This window comes from Meleagris gallopavo, chromosome 4, assembly GCF_905368555.1.
Source record: "Meleagris gallopavo chromosome 4, MGAL_WU_HG_1.1, whole genome shotgun sequence".
In the NCBI taxonomy this organism is placed as follows: domain Eukaryota; kingdom Metazoa; phylum Chordata; class Aves; order Galliformes; family Phasianidae; genus Meleagris; species Meleagris gallopavo.
Window position 1 is genome coordinate 28,251,643 of NC_139407.1, and position 21,339 is coordinate 28,272,981.

The following is a 21,339-nucleotide window of genomic DNA, read 5'->3' on the forward strand; positions in this document are numbered from 1 at the left end:
CCACTTTGGCATTTACTTAGGTGTGGATGTAATACAGGGCAAATAACAGCAATAGAATATGGAGCTTCTTCTCAGTAGGCCATCAAATCCCACAGTAATCAATAACATACAAAGATACTGTATCCAGTAACATTGATGTGGGCCTCCTCCTTGGCAACCTCAGCCTGTGCTGACTCCTGAGGGCAGTCCCCTCCTCACAGGGAGTGCTTGAAGTACTGTGGTTGGTTATTTTCTGTTACAAACTTGTTCTTGGAAAGAATTGAAGTGTTTGAGCCCTATCACAGGCAGGAGAAACGTCTTGTGGGAGAAAGAGAGTAGATGGAGATCTGCGCTGTAGAATATATCTGACTCCTGACTTATGAAAAGTCCAAGAGGAGCACAACTCATTAGATCTCTTTTGTTTTTTCCTCTGAAAAGCACTTAGGGAAAAGAATAGTTAATCCATGTGGATCATGTCAGAGGAATGCATTAGATTAAATGTCCAGGTGAAAAAGAACTACTATAAAAGTCCATGGGCCGCATGTTACATTCTGGTTCAATTTGTAGAGGGCTAATGCATGCTTAGGAGATGCCATTAGTACATGGTTAATAGCTGGAGAAGAAGCTGTGACCAAGGGAGCCCTGGAAGATCTCACATGGCTAAGACCCCACTATGGGGAGCACTGGCTTTTCAGTGACTAGGAGAAACATAGTCTGTCACAGTGGCAAACAGCATTCTGAATCTCCAAGATGGCCTAGCACCCTCTTCATGTAGCTGTAGGACACATCCAACAGACTCTATGAGTTGAGGCGTGGGTCTGCAGCAGGACGTTCGCAAGATGTGCACAGCTGACTTTTTGATTTTTTTGAAAGGCCTAGTGGAGGAAGAGCAAGGCGATGGTGTAAAAGCCACAGAAGTAAATGCTCTACTTTGTGTCTGAGAAACAAAACAGAAGGCCAACATGTTTGGGACATTGCTTCCCCAGGAGCAGAAGCCATAACACTGATAGCAAAATCATTACAGATTTTTCAGTAGGGGAATAGAAATTACTCATTTGTTGTGGGTTTTTTTTTTAACCTACATTCCCCGAGATGGATAGTAGCTACAAAAAATTCCATGCATTCAGGGACACCAAGAAACAAATCAACTGTTCTGTTATGCTTTGCAGAAAATTGATACAGACTATCCTAGGTAATATGGGAAATGTGCCTGCTTCTGTGTGTAAGTTATTTTTCAGTTATTTGGTGCAATACTGGTAAATCTTGAGCTTACATGGGTTTGGGTTCCTCTCACAAGTGATTTCTATTGTTTTTGTTTTTTTTTTAATTAAGATGTAAGCAAAGTGAGCAATCCTATTATGCACTTCTTATTTGAGAGAGGCGTTTGTGTTATGAAGTTAGGCAGGCAGTGTCTGATATGCACAAGATGGTTATAACCAAACGGCAACTGATTGCTTACAGCTGGATAGAAACAAGTCTCATCCTGAGCTAAGCACCCCAATAGCCCATCTTTAGTGAGGCAGAAAGAAACCTATCTGCAGCTGCTAAAAATTCATTACCTGCTGTGGTTCAATCCCTCTTCAGAGCCGGATTCGTAGGATGTGGAACGACACAGTTCGAAAGCAGTCCGAGTCTTCCTTTATTACTGGAGATATAAACAGTTCAGCTTCACTCAACAGAGGTAATTATAAACTTTTTTTTTTTTTTTTTTTATCTCTAACTCTTGTGATAGCTGTAATGAGTCAAATATATTGCCCCTTTTTCTCTTCACTTCAGATGGTGCCAGACCCTAATCATTTACACAAGAAATGTTACAGTATTAACTGGGAGGAGGTTTTGTGCTGATTGTTTCCTGTTTTCTTTTCTTCATTTATTTTTACACATGCATTTTCAAGGAATGTCATTTCTGGAAGGGAATTCGGAAAAGGGGTAAAAAAACAACAACAACCCCGTAGTCAAAAAAAAAACTCCATGTTTCCCCAGCAAACTGCCATAAGCTGCTGTGGTGTCAGGCCTCATTGCTGACGGTGAAAATGGGCTGTTATGAGAGCATACTGCCTGCGTTAAGCATCACAGACATTGTGATTGCTCTGGGTACATAGCAATTCTGTGGTCTTTGTGGAAGCAAAAATGAACAGCGGAGCACATACGTAAGAAAAGCTGTGTGCTTGGAACAAAATCGTCTGCATTGATGTTCATACCTAGTTTGAGGAACTGACTAATGTGAACTTTATATAGACATCTGTGGAGGAAAGGCTATCAGAGATGTACAGAAATAGAGGCATGCCAAACACAATGTGGTGCCTGGCACTAGAGGAAATATGAACTTTTTTTAAAAAAAAAGTCCTTTCAGTCAGTTATGGGAAAATGACAGTAAGAGGAGGAAAAAAAACTTCAGAGACTGATTTGTTTCCAGTTTAGTACCATTACCTTACGGCTTAACCTTGAGAAATTAGATGCTAAATTCTGTTTTGCGTCTTTACTCAGTTTATGCTGGAATTAAGAGGAGGCAAAATTTGGATTACTGAGCCCAACTGTAATCATGATGATGAAAATGGAAAGTGTTTCCACTGCTGATGGTCACACTGAACAGATCAGCTGGGAGTTGAATTGGATTTTGGTTCTTCCCCAGTTTTTATTCACCCATTTTTCCCACTGATTTTAGGATGAGTTTTGCCTGTGTGATAGTGTAAGGATAGGCTTTGAGAATTTTGACTGTGCTGTAAGTAGCATTGACTGCAGAGTGCAGGGGAGCTAAGTGTATATGATTAATTTTTCTTAACACTATATATGTATTCCCAAATCAGTGCAAAGGGGAAGGCAACCTAGTTAACATGGAGGTGTACTTTCATACCTCAACCCACTCCGAAGGTGTTTGTGCTAGTGTAGTTTCATTCTTCACTGGAGATTTGTTGATAAAGATGGCCATAAGATGCCATTACTGCAAATGCCTCTGTTCATATTGATTTAACTGTGTGCATTGCCCTTGGATCTCTTTCCATCTTTGCTACAAATAGGCTTCTCTGGGGCTAATTTAGTGGGGGATCAGTTGTACAAAGGTTACAGAGGGAACCACCATTTCCCTCTGCCACCCGTCTCAGCAGCAAACCAGAATGTGTTATACATGAACTGTTCACTCCTTTAGTTAGCGCAGAATTTTCCTTGTTCTCCAGTGCAGCTGAGGCTACAGAGGGAAATGCATTAGCAAACAGCATCTTGGGCTTGTTGGCAGAAGGTGTCTCCTTTCTCAGTTTTGGCTCTTTTTGTGCAAAGATGGGAGTATGGCTGTAAAGCTGTGAAGAGGTTTTAAGTGCGTAGTCTCCATTCCAGTGTGGCAAGAGCCCACTGTTAGATGTACCTGTTATTTAAAGGTCAGTTGGGAAATGAACTGCTGGGAGAGGCATTTTCAAAGTGGATTTCATCCAGCTATTTCTGTTGTGTGCTGTCACATGAGATGAATCACCCAAAGGGCCTGCATATCTCCACAGTCTGCAGAAATAGCCTGGTAACTGTCTTCAAAGGGATGCTTTGTGGTGGGATGCTTAAGCATCCTGAATAAGTTGTGCAATTATACTGGGGCACCCTTCCTCTTTTTCACACAAGCAGGCATGCAATTTATTGTTTCTGTTTGTTGGGTTGGTTTGTTGTTTTTTTTTTTTTTTGGGGGGGGGGGAGGTAGATAGTTCTGCAAAATGGAGGTTAAAACATTTATTTGGGAGTCAGTGTCTCTGAAGCAGCAGGTGGTCAGTTCTGCTAGGAAAATACACCTGACATCAACAGAAATCCTGCTGCAGAGTGCCCCAGATATTTCACACTTTATCCTTTTTATTCTGCCTGGAAAGAAATGTTCGTGGTGCTAGGGCTTTGCATAAAGTATAAGTTGTTTCTTCAGTCTCTCCCTCAGGAGAGCTGAAGCCTGAACAGACCAGTAGGGCAATGTGGTTTTCACAGTTCTTGTCTTCCTCTTAATATTTTAATATATATCAAGCTTTAAAGGAGACATTTCATTAATGTTTTATTTACAAGTGTGCAATTAAAGCTCAGAGGAATCAAGTACAAGTTTTGAATTATATGGTTGGTATCTTTCTTGGCCTGAAGTTGATACAGCAGGCTTGTATACCCTTTCAGAAGTCTTCTCCAGCCCCCCCAGCCTAAATACCTTCTACATGAAACTGTATTATCCCAAATTATACATTCTTTATGCACAGGTATTTTTTCCAGAACTTTCAGTCAACAGTCCAGTTTCTAAAGCAGAGAGAAAATGATCCTTTCTCCCGAGAATCATCCTGTCCTCCAACTCCTGGCCTGACTCCACTCCTCCATTTCCTAGGCTGGTGACTTTTCATGCTCCTGTTGTGAAAGCAGACAGCAGTGACACATCCTCTAACTGGAGTACTTTCTCATCTAAGCCTTTTTTCCCTCGTCACACTCACAGTACTAACAACCCCCTACTGCTAGCTGATGTCCCAGGCAAGTCTGTCCTTGCTGTCCTTTTTCCTGTATTATGATTAGCATTTGCTGTCCCACTTCATATGCTTTTCTCCTTCTTCCATGAATATCATGGGTGTCAGTCCGGAATACTATCCTTCCTTTAGACACATAGCTGTATCTTTATCTGATTTAGCAGATGTCACATTCCTTGCAGCTTTTTTTCAGCTCCAGCGCCTCTTTCGTCTGCTACCTTCTTCCCCTGCAAATGCCATGTGCCATGATATTGTTTTGCATGATGTTATTCTCATTCATCCTACTGGGAATTTCCAGCATATTCCCAAACTCACCTGATGTAACACATTCTGTAATGAAACCAATACTTACTCTTGTCTGCCAAGACATACATGATCATTTCAGGTATCTACTGAACGCAACTTCCAGTTACGGACTAGTTCAAACTGTTTTAGGCTCCATTCCCCCTTGCTGCTCATCATAGCTTAGTGTGTTTGGGGTTATATCACTCTACCACTTCTACTGTCAGAGGAAGAACATGCTAGTCTGTTTCAAGATTTAGGGGGCTTCCTGGTCCTCACACTCCAACTCTGCAACTTTGCCATTTTTCCCATCATGGGTCTGGCTGAGTACTCCTTCCATCTATTTTACATCCATCTTGTGCTTCTCTCAGCACTGAAAATTTGAGCTGGACCTACTGCTTCGATGTCTTCATCTCAGTGGTTCTCCAGCTTGTCTGTGACTCCAATCTCTGCAGGATAAAAAATGCAGACATTACTTTGGGAATTTCTTCATCTCCCTGTGCTTGTGATCCTTTCAGTGTTGTCTGTTTTTTTCTGCATTTCTCTTCTGCTATATCTCATGTGTGACACAGCATGGATTTTATTTACATTAGGCATGACTAGACTGTAATTCACTGTGGAACAGTGTGTTTGCAAAGTCCCCAAGTCTGTGTTTTGTTACTCTCTTTGCCTGACTAGGAATTGATGCAGCTGTGGTATGAATGCCATGGCTTCCAGCTGACTTTGGTCTCCCAAGTCTAAGTCTGATGCAGAGTTATTTAAACTTTGCAACACCTGAGCCAAGTCTGTAGAGCTGTACTCAGCTCAGACAAGTTCCACATGGCAAAGTAATGCTGGAGCTGTAGAGAAGTGTTGAATTAGCAGCCCAGATGTGGTTGTTGAGCATCTGGGGGACAGCCTGCCCAAGCCAGAGACAGTGCAAGGGTTGAGTAAACTAGTATTGTTGAACTTATAACTGCAAGCTGTTTCAGAATGAGCTACAAAAGGTGAGCGGGGTAAAACCTGAACCAAGCTGATGACTTTGTGAATGGAAAGAAAAGAAGTCTTCCTTTGCCTAAACGTTATTTGGGAGGTTTTGGAGGTCTTGATGTAGACACTCAGACAAAATGCTGAAAAACTGGACCAACAGGCTATGTTGAGATGCCTGTAGGGTGGAATGTTTGCTAGAACTTGTTTCCTTGAAGGCTGAAAAGTAGAAGGTAGAGAAAGCAACAAGTTCATCAGGAGAAGACAGTAGATAACTACTTGGTTGTAACAGGAGATTCTTTGGTGGTTGGGATAAAGACAGTTGTTAAAAAGAGCAGAGATTAAAAGCAATTAATGTCATTACTGTTGTTTCAATTCTGTTACACTCGTACTTTTGAAATCTAGTCATATACCTGTGCAGTCCACACAGGTGTAAAGAGAATGTCACTCAGCACTGTGCTAATGGCAAGAGGAACAGATTGTGAGGGACCACTGCAAATGTGAACACTGTTGGAACACTGCTGGTATGGCATGGACCCAAGCTCTGAGGACATCTAAGTGGCCTCCTTCTAAGCATGAGGAACAGGTCTGTTTGCACCTGGGGAGCATTACTGTCAAAAAGCACTCAAGTAGCTCAGATAGCCTTGCAAACAAGCAGTTGTAGTGCAAAACAGCAATGCAACTCCAGCCTGTTTTTATCTATGTCTTAGGTGAGAGGTAAAACAATAATTACTGTCTCTCTCTGGATATGAGGCAGCTGAGAGAGGAAAAAAACATCATGAACCCTATGGTACTTTGTTACCCTTCAGGTTTTCAAGTTGGAGATTTGATATTTTCTTCTAGAGGAAAAATGAGTTATCTGTTAAAGGAAGGAGTGTTTCTTGTGTAGGTGATGCTTGAGAAAAGCAGAGAAAAAGGAAAGCTTTGTCAATGGTATGAGGTAGTGTTTTCATACAGGAAAACATACTGTTGGAGCTGCTTATATCCATTGAAGTTAGCAGATAAGAGGAACTGTATCTTCACTGGTGGCAAGCACTTAGAATATCTAGATGGCTTTTCCCTCTGGAAAAATAAATGGACTAGGGACAGAGCCACCACATTTCTTTGTAAATAGAAACTATTGCCAGTCTGTTGTGCTGGGCCCCACTGTAATGCCCTGCATTCACTGTAATGCCCTGAATCTTGGCTTCCAAGCTAGACAGCAAGTTGCACCTAAGGAGCAGGTTTAATAGTTTAAAATAAAGCTTAATACTCCAATCCCAATTTTCCTGTAGAAACATGAGTATGTGCATCCCTTGTCTTTTGGCTCTATGCTCTCTCATCCCAAAGGCAGTGCTCGCAGCCCCTGCTAACCCTATCCACAGAGGTCTCCTGGAGAGTTTTATTGGTGGCCTACGTTGCTCCATTTTTCCTTGATTGCAGCAACATCAGGCAAATGCAGCTCTGCAAGCAGATGGAACAGAGCTGCTGCATGAGGGAGAAGAGCTGGGAGACAAGAGGAACCCAAATAAAAGGCATAGGGCATTGTCCACTAGAACCTGAACCCATCAGACAGAAATGGATGCTGATAACAGGGTTTGTCCACAGCCCTGGACAAGGTGGGAGGATGAACCAGGTCCAGGGGCTAGCACAGAACGGCAGGGGATGGGGGTAAAGACAATGCTGGAAATTGGGCTACAACTACAGTCCAAGGTTGTAGGAGATAGACAGAAGGAAAGGACTGGTAGTCCAGTGTTGAGCAGGGGATATGGGACACAGGTGAGACTTATGGGGCCCACTAAATTGAGTCAGTGCCATCGAGATCCTATAAGCTGGTGCAGATTGGAATCCAGGACCTCTGGCAACAGCAACACCTGCTGCAAGGTGGCAAGTCCTAAATATTTATTTGTTCCTTTTGGCCTTAGGAGTCTGTTTATTAGGGTGGATGCACACTTGCAGCCACTACCAAACCTTAGGTGCTGGATGGGTGTATGAAGGCCAGAAAAAAAAAGAAAAACAAACATCAAAAAGTCATTGTGAAGCTCCAGGATCCCCAATATTAGTGCACTTGTTATTTTTCCCGGCTAGGAAAGCCATATTCACTCCTCTTTTTCCCACGCAAATGCTCTGAAATGGGAAATGGAAATTAGGTTATTCTTTTGTCCTTGTCCCTTGCCTTTTCCTCCCAAATGCCTAAGTGTCATTGCGTGTTTCAGATTGTAAGTAGTGCTCCAGCATAAGTACTTGATTTCTCTTTGCTTTATTATTTCTCCCCTGCGTTTTTATATCAACCACAAAGACATAATCTGAAACATACACAGGAAAAAGGGAAATTATTGCTACTGTTTTCAGAGATAATCAGTTTAATGTCAAATTCATGTGGATTTCTTCATAATGAACAGAACAAATTGAGCTCAAATTCAAACAGTGGGAATCTGAGTCAGAGAGGAAAATTAAAATGAAGAACATTAATATCCTGATTTCTAACCCAAGACGTGATTGTTTCCTAAATGAAATCTCCCATCAAATTCCTACCACCCACTCAAAAATATAATTAAGCTGTGATTTCCATGCTGAAACCGTATCTGCACTGTTAACTCAGCAGGGATGACTGTGTGTGTTTTGGGGGGGAGGGGAGGAGAGGGGGAAGTTTTAAATTATCTTCAGGTGGCCATATCAGCCTGCATTTTTAGGAAGCTTTTCCTTATAAAACACATTAGAAGGTGATATTCTGCCTTGGCCAAAGTCTGTCACTCCAAAAGATGGTAGCTGCAGGTTTGCACTGTGGCACTGAAGTGAAACTAGTTTGGGTTCCTGTCCCCAGATTTTCCCCTTCTGTATAGTGAGATGAAGATGCTTCTGTTTAGCTGTCTGCATAGGATTGGCATGTAGTAGGTAGGACATAATTTGGAAATACAGCAGTGAAAACAGTCTGACTTTTGGTGTGGTTAAAAGGAGAGACAAGCAGAGGGGAAGAAAGAGCAAAATGGAAAATCAACACAAACTGCTCGGGAATGGCTTAACCCAGTTCAGCATTTTTCTAGTTCTGGCTTCAGAGCTGTGCTCTTTCTGAGCTGTCAGCCCCTGTTCAGGAGCTTAAATAAAGAGAAATTTCTCCATATACTTTAAAGAATGACTTGCTCATCTGAGCCCATTTGCAAAGCTGACCCTTTGCTGTCAGTGCCTAGGGAAAGCAGAGGGTGGGTAGAAATTTGGATTGCAGGATCGTTCTTGTTGTCATGTGTCAGTCTATCTTAAGATGCTTGTTCTCTCCTTGATGGATTTATGTGACTGGCATGACAGACAGATTTCTGCTGAATTTATATGGCGTATAAAACAAATAGCAAGCACTTGAACTCTGGGAGAGATAGGAATGTCTCTACTCATCTCAATCAGATATTCAGAGGGCGCCATCCACTGATATGTCACAGTCTGGCTAAACAGCTCTTACTTGCTCTGAGCAACACCAATGACTCTTGTTCAGGCTTAAAGGTATTAGAGAATAAATATTGCTTTCTTTCCATTTGTTTTCTTTTTCTGCACTACATATTTATCGGTCAGGATCTTCTGGAGGGAAGCATGGAGGACTTTTCAAAGCTGAGCCTACGATGACTCTGGTAGAAGCTGCAGTCTCATTGACCATTTGGAGACCATCATCTGCCAATGTGCAAATCTCACTTTATCATCATCACTGCTTTAAACCAAAGGCATGGCACTTTTCCTCTAGCACCTAGCATTTCTGCAGTGTCTGTGCTTGATACTGGCCTTGCTCACCATTGCTGAGCCAGCAGGTGTGTTCTGCTGCACCAGCCCAAGGGACTCAGCAGACTCTGTTTTTGAGCATTTTCCTTCACAGCATCTAGCAAAGCTCCCAGCCTTGGGAAAGTTAGGCTTTGTTGCAGGGGGTTCAGCCAGCAATCCTGGAGGAAGCTGATTTATCCGCAAACAGCAACAACAATGTGAACCTGCTCTCCTCCGGCCTCGGGAGTATGATTAGCAGTTCCATTTCTGTTTCTTTTCAGTTGAGGCTGCCTCTTGAGAGCAGAGTAGTGTTTTTCTGAGGTGCTTATGTGTCCCTTGGATGTTTGGTGGAAGTCAAAGGGCAAGAAGCAGGTTGAGAGTCCCCTGAGGCATCTCTCCACTAATCCAGAGCAAGCCTGCAGGCTCTGTTCTAGCATTTCATCTAGCCACAGTTTCTCAAGTGTTGTGGCTTCTGCTCCCTCTCTGGGGAAGGCGATGCTCAAGAGCACTTACCGTTCCAGTACTGCAAAATACTGTGTGTGTGCCAGTGCTCACAACAAGGGGAATAGCACAGGAATTTCAGAAGGTTAATTTATGTCAGGACTCTAAAATTTCCATTTTGCCCAGCGTTCATGGCTGTTTCTTTACCTCCTCACTGCCACTGGCATTTTTCTGATGAAACTGCCTAAGTTTTAAGTCTTTGGTTTTGTCCTCTGCTTCTATGTTTCCTTTTTGTAACCATTACAGAGCATATATATCAACCCCTAATTCTCCCTGACCCCATGAGTACCACTGCCTGGGTCCCACACCCAGATAGATCACAAATTTGGATGGAGTTGTCCACATGAGTCAGCCCGGAGAGATTACTGTTTGCAAGACATAAACCTCTGCAGCCCTACTACGTGGCTGTTGGTTTAACTAAATGTCAGCATCTGGCCTCAAAATGAACCATTCTGATAATCATATATGAAATAGAGATGAATTCCAGGTAGCTGTAAGCAAATAAATATTTTCTATTTTAAGGAAAATGCAGTATCCTTTTGGACTAGCGAGTGCCTTGACTTCTTTTTTTCTAATCATGGTTTGTGGTTGCTTTTTTTTTTTTCAATCAGCCATACATATGCCAGGAAAAATATGATTTTCTGCATCAGGGATCAAAACTTAGAAAATTTAACTCATATTTCTGCCTACGTGTGAAATGAATCCCTCTGCTGATTGTCTTCTGGTTTATTTTGCCTCTCTGCTGGCTGGGACAGAGTTAGCTGAGATTTGTTGCAGTGATTTCAGTGAGTGACGTGGCATTCTTCCTTTGGGAGATATTATGAACTGGCTTTGATTTTAGGATTGACAGCCATATAATTGGAAGTTCAGTCATTAGGTGGATCAGATTTAAAGAGGAAAAGTAAGGGCAAAGCAATTTCTGAAATCAGAGCAGGCTTTGGGGACTATTAGATCCAGCAGAGTATTGCTGCAGAGCAGTCTTAGCACGATGACTGCGGAGGAAGGAAGAAAGCATGGCTGCTTATACAGACTCTTGCAAGTACAGACCAGTTTCCACCATAGGCATGGCTTTACACGTGTCTTGATTAAGAAGTTGCATCTGGCAAGCAGTAAGTATAAAGGGGAACAAAGAGCCATAATGCACCTTTGTGTACTCAAGGTGTAGAGAACCATAAACTCTTTGAAGGAGCAGCAGTGGTAAAAAGAAATGTCCCATCCAGGGAATGTGCTTCTGCTCCATGCAGCTGAGAAGAAATCAGTGAAACGATGGCCTCTGTCCCATGGCAAACATTTATAAGTTGATGTGGACTAGCGGTGTGTTTTGAACATGGCCAGCAGATTATAATCTTATCATCTGAAACCATTCCATGAGAAAGGAAGGAAAAAGGGAAAAAGAGCTACTTTCCCTGCCCTGTCTCTGCATAAAAGCATGGAATGTTTCATTTCACAGAAGATGGCCCAGAGCTTAACAATCTCATTTGCTGAAATTCCATTTCACTGCAGTCAGTATTAATAGCTTCTCAATGAATAGATTAGATGCTGCAAGTGACAACAAACCTATTTGAGAGAAATTTAATAGGGAGGTTTATTGAAGTTTATTAACTAAATCCTGTTGGCTATTATAAGAACACAGGTCAATAAATCTGAACGTCAGTGCGTTTGTTGAAGGGAACGAGGAAGAATGCTGAAGATACCTGTTGTCCTTCAGCAAATGTGTGTGATTTCACTTTTCATAGTTGTATTAATTGTTTGAATAACTTACAAGAGAACATGCAAAAGACCAGAATTTTTTAAAATACTTCAAATATCTGTCCACAACACAATAAAGAGCAGTACTGAATGCTGATAAGAAAAGTCACGGAGATGACTGGAGCTTTGACTCATGCAAACCTGCTTTGAATATATTTTCTTTGCCTGGGAGTAAAATGGAATAAGTTAATGTTCAGTGATCTACAGAGCTAGCAGGAATTTACAAACAGTAATGCAGCAAGGTTATTTCAGTAATGTTCAAGTTAAGGAGATGAGTTACTATGGTTAGAGTAAGGGAGTATGTTTTTGTTTGTTTCTTTGTTTTTAAATGGACACTTAGGAAAAGATTCATCTCTAACCACATAGAGATAAACCAGTCTCGCTGGTAGCCAAGGCGCTGCAGTCACTCTGGGGACTGGGCCATGCACTCTCTGCAGGGTGGTCTGAAGTCCAATATATGAAGTGTGAGAAGCTAGCGGTCTTGATTTATGGGGTCTCTGGACAGAAGGATAAGTTGGCTGCTTTCAGGAGGCAGAGTGGGCAGGGGCACTGCTCCCTACCCTGTCTTATGGGATGGGAACAGTGAGAGTTGTGTGAACAGCAAATGGGGAAAAAAACATAAAGATTAAGGTTGACCGGAAGCACATCAGTACATTCTTTCAGGAAACAACCAAAAAAAAATAACAGGAACAATTACATTTTTGGACTCCTGGGTCAGAGGCAATGAAATATTTTGTTACAACTCAGATGTGCCTTTTCTGAACTATTTATTTTAGTTTCTACTCTAATGAAAAGATGACATCATAAGAGAATCAAAGTCAGCTTTCATACAAACCAGTCTTGAGAAACAAAAAAGAAAAGCATTTCATTTGGAAAATACTGGGCTTCTCTGGGCGTTTTTGAAACGTTCAATTGATTGATTCACTAGTTCACCAGCTTACATTTATTAAATGCTTTAGTCTCCTTTCTCTGCAAAACTGCACTCTTGGCATGCCTTCTGGGCAGTGAGGAAATGTTCCCTTCCCCAGTGTGTTTCCGGCCTGCTAAAATGCAGGTAGCAAGGCGAGAGCTGGTTTTGGCAAGTCACTGAAAAGATACAAAGCCAAAAGAGATATGTGAGGGTGTTCTTACCTACGTGGGCAGATGACCCTGAATAAAGTGCTGCCCAAGCCATTGGCAGCCTGCTTAGGCCGCGCTGCATGACATTAATTTTCAGAAAGGCTGGATGAATACTTGGATATGTTTTCCCTTCTGTTGAGCAGACCACGCAGATGATTCAAGTTAGCTTAGATGCCTTTATATGGCTTTGTCAGCCAGCTGCCCACAAGAAATTAGTTGAATTTTGTTCCTGAACGATACAACCTAGAGTCTGGTGGCATTCGCTTCTCATATTTCTTTTTGCCCTTTGCTTTTAGTTGAGTGTTTAAATGGTAACTGTTTAACAAGGTACAGCTTTCTGTTATGCTCATGCACCAAATTCCTGCTTTTAAATGCGGGCTCTGTTTGTGAACTTCTCATCCCTGTGAAAAAGGAAATGCCCATGTGAGCCTTTGGCTTTAAAACTTCATCTTTTTCCCACTCCCAAGAGCAGATGTGCCCATATGCACACAATACAAGGTGGGTTTGGGAATGAGGTGAGTTTGCTTTCAGTAGAGTACCTTTGGCTAGCAGAACTGTAGTATTGCAGTGCAGCTGAACTGAAGCCAACCAGCATAACTAAGCAAATAAAGAAGTGAAAAGCATGCTTGGTGATTGTGTGCTGGGCTTAGGTACTTCAGGAGATGGCAGAGGAGGAATTTGTATAGGGGATGTTACCAATGAACTGCTGCAGAGCAAGGATGATGCTGGGCTGCGTGATTTGCTGGGAGTAATTGGTGTCATGACATGGAAGGCTATGACATGTTGTGCCAAATAGGCCTATTTGCTTCTTCTCTTAGCATTTTCAGAAGGCATGCGTTTTGATCCCAGGCTTTCCTTGTTGGACTTCACTAGCTCTTTATTACCATGGCCATTTTCATGGGTAGCCCACCTGCTTCTTCTGCTCATACCTCATCTGCAGATTTAATCTGCTTCTCCCAGTAGCCGTGATGGTTGCTATAGCAATGATAAAGTATTATGAAAATGGCAGGATGATACTTAAATGTATGGCTTGCGATACCTTTTTCTTTCTCCCTCCTGGGAAGGAGAAACTCAATAATGGGGATTCAGCTATTGTATTATTGTTTTATCTTAAGCTTTAACTTCAATCCCTCCCTCCCTCAATCCTCTGAGGCAGGGAATGTTGCAGCTTTAAAGCAGCTAAGGAGAAACAAGACCCCAGATTAATGAATACAAGGCATATATAATTTTGTTTTTAAGATGCCAGAGATTGTATTTTCCATGACACACACAAAGAGTGAAGTTCACTATGGGCAGCCCACCCTGATGGGAACTTGCTGCTCAGTGCCCAAAATATTGAAAAGTATCGGAAAGAGATATCAGTGGATTTACTTTGGCTTTGCACCAGGAGAAACTGACTCAAAAGTGACATTTAGATCAGTAAATTAAAAAATCTTAACGCCCTCACAAATAAAGGGAGAGAAAAGCAGAAGATGTGGTATTTTTGTTTAGTGTCTGCATATAGGAATGGGTGGCTGTTTTATTACACAAAGCCTCCTCTTGTACACGAATTCGAAATTGAAAATGACTGATTTATTCTGAGTTTTCCACTTTTTGTAGTGTTTGTAGTCAGAATCACTGATCTGCTTTAAAAGTTTCCAGGAACTATCTAGTTCATACAGACCAGAAGGACCAGGTTGATGTGAATTTAGCTTGTTTCAGAGCCCACCAGGCAGCAGAGTGCCCCTGCGGTGCATGTAGGCAAGCCAGGCACTGTGTACTGACACAGATCTGTCCCTTTTTGTCTCTTGCCGTGCACTGCTCCAAGCTCAAGCTGCAGTGGGATCAGCTCACGCGTAGCAACAGGTGGGGTACAAACATGGGAAAAGCATCACTGCCTTTGTTGTGGGAACCTGAAGTGTTAGACAAGATCAGACCAGCAACACATCGTGTGAGATGCTTCTTTCTGCAGTTGCCATCAAAAGATACCTTGAGCAAAAGTGTTCAAAGCCATGGGGCAGGTACAGCCTTCTTCTCCATATCAAATCTCATGGCAACCAACTTGGAGATTGGGTTAAATCTCAAATGGAAGGATTACATCACTTCAGAATTTGTGATTGCCATTAACTCTGGACTTTCCTGTTACTTGTATAAACATGAGTCCCTCTTTGAATCTTTTCCGGCCCAGCTTGTTTGGAAGTGGTATAAAAGCGGAGATTACTTTAATGACCTTAGTAATCACACTGGTATAAAACAAGTGCAAGAAGAGAAATTGTTCCTACAGTCTTTTTCCTCAGTCCAACATGTGATAGTAATGGATAAATGCATCACCAGAACAAAAGGATTGACTCATTTGACGAGTTATATTCAAGGTTGCTTAGTTAAGTGTTCATATAATGTTTTTTTACAGGAGACAGCATTGTTTCCTTATTTCCAAACACAACAGTTCATCTTGCTTTACATCAGTATAGCCAAAACATCAGGTGAGAGAAACCAGTGTTTTTTGCAGCTGCATGTATCCATGCAGGAACCTCCCTGGCATGCAGCCCTCATACAGCGCCACCTTCTACCTTGTTCTGCGCTCAAAAGGCCAAGTGACCCGCTAATGCCATTCGCCTCAGGACAGGAAGGGCTGGGGAAGCATAAAGGAGAGGCAGGACAGATTTTGCTTTCTTGAAATGCTCTGTTGGTGTGAGCTTTCACAGAGCTTGCGTCTGAGAAACTGACCTGGAGTTTGTATATTATCAGCAATGGCATCAAAAAAAAAAAAAAAAAAAAAAGGAGGAAAGAAACTAGAAGGTAATTAGTTGCAGAGAAGAGTTTGCACCCAGAACACCAGCGTCTTGCAAAGCCCGCCTCCACCACGCCACAGGGCCACCTTCACCCCCAAGAGAGGCAGATGATGGACTCTGCGCCCCATAGGTGACAAAGATGACCCTGCAAGAGTGGCTGGTGTTGAGCAATTTGCTTTCCAATCGCTTGTTTGGGTTTGGGCAGCAGATGTTGGTGAAGCCAGTTAACCTTCCCGCTCCAGCTAGGGGCCAAGCTGGGATGGGAGGGTCTGGGTTGGAAGTTCTGGTGCCCTGGAAGAGGATTGGGCTGGGGAAAAGGTGGTGGTCTGTTTTCTGTGCTCCTTCCCTTTCTCTTTCCCTGCTCATAGCCTTGGAATTGCCCCATCTAAAACTTGTTTTTCTAGTAGGAAGGATTTGTTCTAATGTTTTAGCCCAGGAAGTAAGTGAAAATTACTTTATGCTCTTGAGTATTCCTGCAATGAGAGTGGAAATTGTCTTGGGTGAGTTTTTGAGTCAGCTGCCTCTCTGGATCCCAGGGGAGATTTAACAGGACAAGGGTTTAATGGCTTTTTGGTCCTGCAGGTCATCAGGAGGAGGGGGGAGGCTTTGCTTCAGGAATTGATGCCTGTGGTGGGAAACAAGGTGGATCTTGGCAGCCACCTACTAAGCTGTGATGATCCTGAAAAGCAGAAGTCCAGAACCTGCAGCTCCAAGGGGAGAATCTAAGGGGAAGGCTGACTGCTGGCTGCATACTCAGAAGTGTCAGGAAGGAAGGCTAAAAGATGTTTGCTTGGAAAACAGGGGCTCTCCAAACATATGTCCCCATGGTCTGCTTTCAGTCCCAAGTGCAACACCTGCCAGGCTGAGGTGCACCCATGACCGGCCTGCCAGGAGGCACTGGACAGCCTCTGAGAGCAGGAGCTGCAGTAAACTCATCCTCTTAGATACAAGAAACTGGTGGCCAGAGCAGAGCTCTCCAATAAGTGCTGAGAGCCTTTGAAGAGGTTGCATTTTCCATCGTTTCTTTTTAATTATACTATTTTGGTTTCAAATACATTTCAAGTGACCAGTAAGACAGATCCTAGGCCATAGTGGGAACTGGATGTGCTGTTTTATGTTAGTCTTTTTGTTTCTTCTTCTTCATTTGGCACTTTTTGGAGAGTTCCCCCCACCTCCCCGCCACTGTGTAGGCTGCCATCTTTCTTTGTTTATTTGTAGCAAGCATGTGGGCATAGCCTTGCTTACACTCCGAGCAACTGGGGAACCACCATAAATGTAGCTTATCTGCTTTCTGATCCATTTTCTTTTGCATCAGTTTGGATTTGTGCATTGTCAGTAACATCTGTGCTGCTTTAGTGGCATACAGTTCTCAAGTCTAATTAGCTGGCTGCTTGTAATCAGGACTAATTCAACTGTTGTCATTCTGAATGTTCTTTTTCCCTTTTTTTTATGCCACATTTGCCTGATTGACCTTTTTTGTTTTTTCTCTGTCTTCCTATCGGGCTGCTCCAGGAGCCATGGCTAATCATCTTATAACCAATGCTCTGCTTCGTCCTCATGGCACTAACAACCCTTATAATACATTGCTCGGGGAATCGGCGGTCTATAACAACCCTTCTGTCAGCATGTACAACGCACAAGGTGTGCTGGAGTTTCTCTCTAATTTTTCTAGTGAGAATTCCATTTTCTGTGGCTTATTTTTTGCCCATTTCTTTCTTTTTTTCTTCTTTCCCCTTCCCCCTCACACACACTTTGTTTTTTGGAACTGGACACAGAAACGATCCTCCCTTTCCTTTCATTTCAGTGCATTTTTCCATTTTGTGTAGGCTTTTTTCCATGAGCAATCAAGTTCACTTTGAGAGACACTCATCAGTTCTACTCAAAGCATTCACAGTGGTTTTGATTTTGATTTTTTTTTTAATCCCCTTGCTTTTGTATTGTTTTGGTCTTATGTATGTTTTGTCAGATGTCTCTGTTGTCAGCACATTTCCTTGTTAAACCATTCATTTCGAAGCAGGAACACCTCTGAAGGTAAGTGAAGCTAAAATGGCCTTTGACACCAAAGCTGCTCTTGTTTGAAATGGCAGAGAGAAATGTGGTCAGCAGCACATCAGCATGTCTGCTGGAGCTTACACAAGAAAAAAAAATGCCAAACAAAGCAAAAATGCCCTTGATCTGTAAGAAAAAATGACAGCGGAAGGAAGGAGCATAGGTCAGCTCCAAAGAGCAGAGTTTAGATGTTGGAGGAAACGTTTTGCCGTTTGCATTAATACATTTTGTATATTCTATTACAAAGTAAAAAGAAAGAAAGAATGGAAAAAGGTGGAGGGAAGCTCAGAGCTCTTGGCACATTGTTGTGGCAATGAGAAGTGCGCAGGTAGAGTCAGTCGTATTCAGCTGAGGCTCCCACTCTGAGGTCATTCTCTTGTCGCCAGTGTATGTGTCTCTGCTCCAGCTGTGGGGGCAGGTGGTATTTGTAGGCTGCTGTCTTGGTTCTGCTGCCCAGGCCAGGCAGAGGTGTTTGACTGGAACAGAAGAGCAACTGAGGTGTGGAGCTTTCCAGCTCCATCCTGCTCTACCATTTCTTTTGGGGGTTAGCACTCTTTCACCTCTTCCCTCCAATGAAGGAGCCATTTCCCATAAAGGATTCCTAAGGAAGGGAGAATAATGATGGTTATAATGCAAGTAGTAAAACTCCCATTGTGCTAAATAGCAGTGTATTGTTTATAACAGACATAGATATTGAACTATATCACTAGGGTATTTTCGTTCAGTCCACAAGGAAGCACGTGTGTTTGACATTTTTGTTGTTCATAAATTTCTTAAGCTATGCTAACACTGTGCAATAAATTTGCTTCCACTAATGTCTTCTAAAAAGGGGCTACTGTTAAGCATGAAATGCTCTGAATTTTAAGATCTTTAGTGTATCACAAATGTCAAAACAAGCTTTGATATTCTGTATGTCTTCTTGCATGATAATATTGAGATTTGAGGGACTTTTAAATCAAGTGGCAGCAGGTAATGCTGGGTCAGTATCTAACTTAAGGCAAGTCCTGAGGTTCAGGTCTGGGTGCCTCAAATGGACAAAAGTGTGAGCAGAAATGTGACAAAAGGCTTTACATGCATTTTAATAATCTTATGTTCTTCTAGTTTCTGAGACTGGATTCTGATACAATTACCTGAGTTAACAGTACATTATTCCACAAATAGTGTTATTGATTTGAACATGCTATTTAGTGCAACACAGCCAGATGGATGACAGAGAAAGTTGCCCAGTCTACATCCCTAGGAGATTAAAGAAAGTGTGACCATTACTGATCCCACTTGAGCCACTGGAGCTTTGCCGTTGACTTCAGAGGCAGCAGAATGCAACCCATTATATTCAGGAGGCTGCAAGTTAATTAGTGACCAAAGAAAGTGGGATAGCTTTTGCTTTTCAAACTGGCTGTTATCTTAGGACAAAGCATTCCATTACAAAGTGTGCATATTAGGAGAACCAGCAGTGGAAAGAAAACTTAGCAAAACCCATTTGGATTCTTTGTGCTTTAAGGGCGCTGCACCAGCAACCTGGCTACAGCAGTGATAACACATTGTAAAAGTAGATGCTGTCACCATCTACGAGTGTGCTTTGGCCAGGATTGGAGTGCAGGGAAGGCATGCTAGCTAACATTGCCCTACTAACTCATTCCACATGATTTTCTTGCACCTTCATCTGCCACATCTGTTGTTGGCCATTGACAGAGACAGGACTCTATAAAGAGGATAAATGTGGAGTCTGGGGTGGTCTCCCCTTTCTCCTCTCCAGTTCCGTGCTTTAAAATACCTTCTCTATTCAAGCTGAAACTGCCCTGTCTCAGCAGGGGCTGGGAGCCCTAAAAAGCATTGCAAAGAAGCTGGGAATGAGAACCCAACAGGCCAGAGGACATGTACTAGTGACAAAACCAATTCCTTCACAGGACAGAGTGTAAAAGGAGGAGGAGATGGTAGGTGAGGAACCTGGCACCTCGCGGCACGTGTGAAGCACTCACTACCCTTTGCATCTGATGGATATGTACTCACTCGGTCTCTTGGATGCATAAGCGTCTCAAAATGGCCTAACTGCTTTTGTGATTGATAAGTTTAAGAGAAGAAGGAAATCACGTAACAAGCTCTGCTTAAATAACAGTGTCCCACAGACCAATGCAAAGTGAGAAGCTGACACTTAACAATGGCTCTTCATCTTCATCTCTGGCTCTGCTTTTTTTTTAACCCTTCCTTCTCAACAGCTTCATTTAGAGATGCCATTATTCAGACTACTATTTCTCTCACATTTGCTTGCAAAGTCCATGTAATTTTCCATGTGTTTGGTTATAAAAAGAACAGAAAGGAAACACTTCCTTGCAAAAGTTTTTTAAGTGCCAACAGCCCCATGATGAGCTAAGTCATACTCTTGCAAAGCGCTGTTGCAAAGGATGGACAGCAAAACAGTTTAGCAAGGAAATGGATTTCAGTTTCAACTGCCAGGGGTTATTAGAACTAACAGTAAGTAAAGCCATTCATTTTAAGACTCTGGAAATGACATTGACAGTGCCTGTCTTTTCAAGCATGACCATTGCCAGCTTTAGACTTCTCTTAACATTTCCAGGGATTATTTCTTGATGTATTGCACGCTGAACATTTATAATGGCATTGGATAAAGTTTTAAATGTGATTATATTTTCAATAAAACTGTAGTGCATTGATATTGCGGGTAAAATACTTTTCTGTCTAAAATGTCAATATTTTTAACCTGAAATAAACCATGTAACAAATTCATGTACTCTGGGCAGTGAAAATTATTTCCGTTAACTCTCTTTTCTGCACATCATCAATTTGCTTTTTACTCATGTTTCTCCTACTGTCGCTGTAAGCTTACTTGTTGTTTTTTCTTTCCTTTTCTTCATGCTGTCGTTTAGAGCCCTACAGAGAGACAAGTATGGGAGTAAAGCTAAACATTGCATATCAAATGTAATTTTTTTTAGTTCACTTTTATTGCATCACATATAGATGATGTAGTTAATAAAGGAAATTCATCTCACAGTTTTGAAATCAAAAGAATCTAAAGCATATGAATATACATATGTATATATCTGTGTATGCGTGTGTATGTGTGTGTGTATATATATATGTGTGTGTACATATATATATATAGTTAAGATTAGATGATGCTTTCCTTTTTTATTTCCCGTTTTTGTGATATCATTTACCCAAACTAGTTTCTCATTTAGCTGTGCGTGCAATTCTTTTAAACTTCATCTTTTGATTTGCAAGGTCATGGCATTTTTATATGGCTCGTTTCATTGCAGACCCCACTCTGTTTTCACATGTGATGCCTTCATTTAATTCCCTCTGAACCCTCACAGCCTCTGGCTCTATGCATTGGCAGCGGAAGCTTTGCTTGGTGCCTCAATGCATACGGCACTCAGCTATCAGACAGATGCTGTCGTGTCCGTCACCCATTGCAAACGATCCTCCCCCTGAAATGCTCACTTCCCATTTATTCCCAAGCATCATGGCTCATTTGGAGAGCTTCCAACATGAAAATAAGCGGCTTTGCTCTATGTCTGTGATAGCTAGTTGACTTTTTGCATAGCACCCCTTGTTTGGAAACCTGGGATACGGCATCACCTTCCAAGCTTCAGAAACCTAAAAGACAACAGATATATTTGGGCATTTTACTCAAAAGAAAGAATAAAAGCCTGCACTAGCACTTTCCAGCCGTTGTCATGCACAACTACAACATCACAGATATAGACCGAATCCTGTATTTT

General features: G+C 42.1%; 1 protein-coding gene across 7 annotated transcripts in view; it reads left to right on the forward strand.

Moving 5' to 3' along the window:
* The window catches only part of ADGRL3 (adhesion G protein-coupled receptor L3), a 490,337-nt gene that overhangs the window by 457,112 nt on the left and 11,886 nt on the right, over window positions 1-21,339 (forward strand). For 5 of the 7 annotated variants that reach the window (XM_085222627.1, XM_085222623.1, XM_085222624.1 and 2 more), the window contains one exon: window positions 1,564-1,660. In XM_085222627.1, the coding sequence (XP_085078753.1) occupies window positions 1,564-1,660 (97 nt within the window). Of the gene's footprint in view, window positions 1-1,563; window positions 1,661-17,062; window positions 17,192-19,506; window positions 20,289-21,339 lie in introns of those variants that run through there. The other 2 variants (XM_085222629.1, XM_085222628.1) reach the window with 2 other exon arrangements.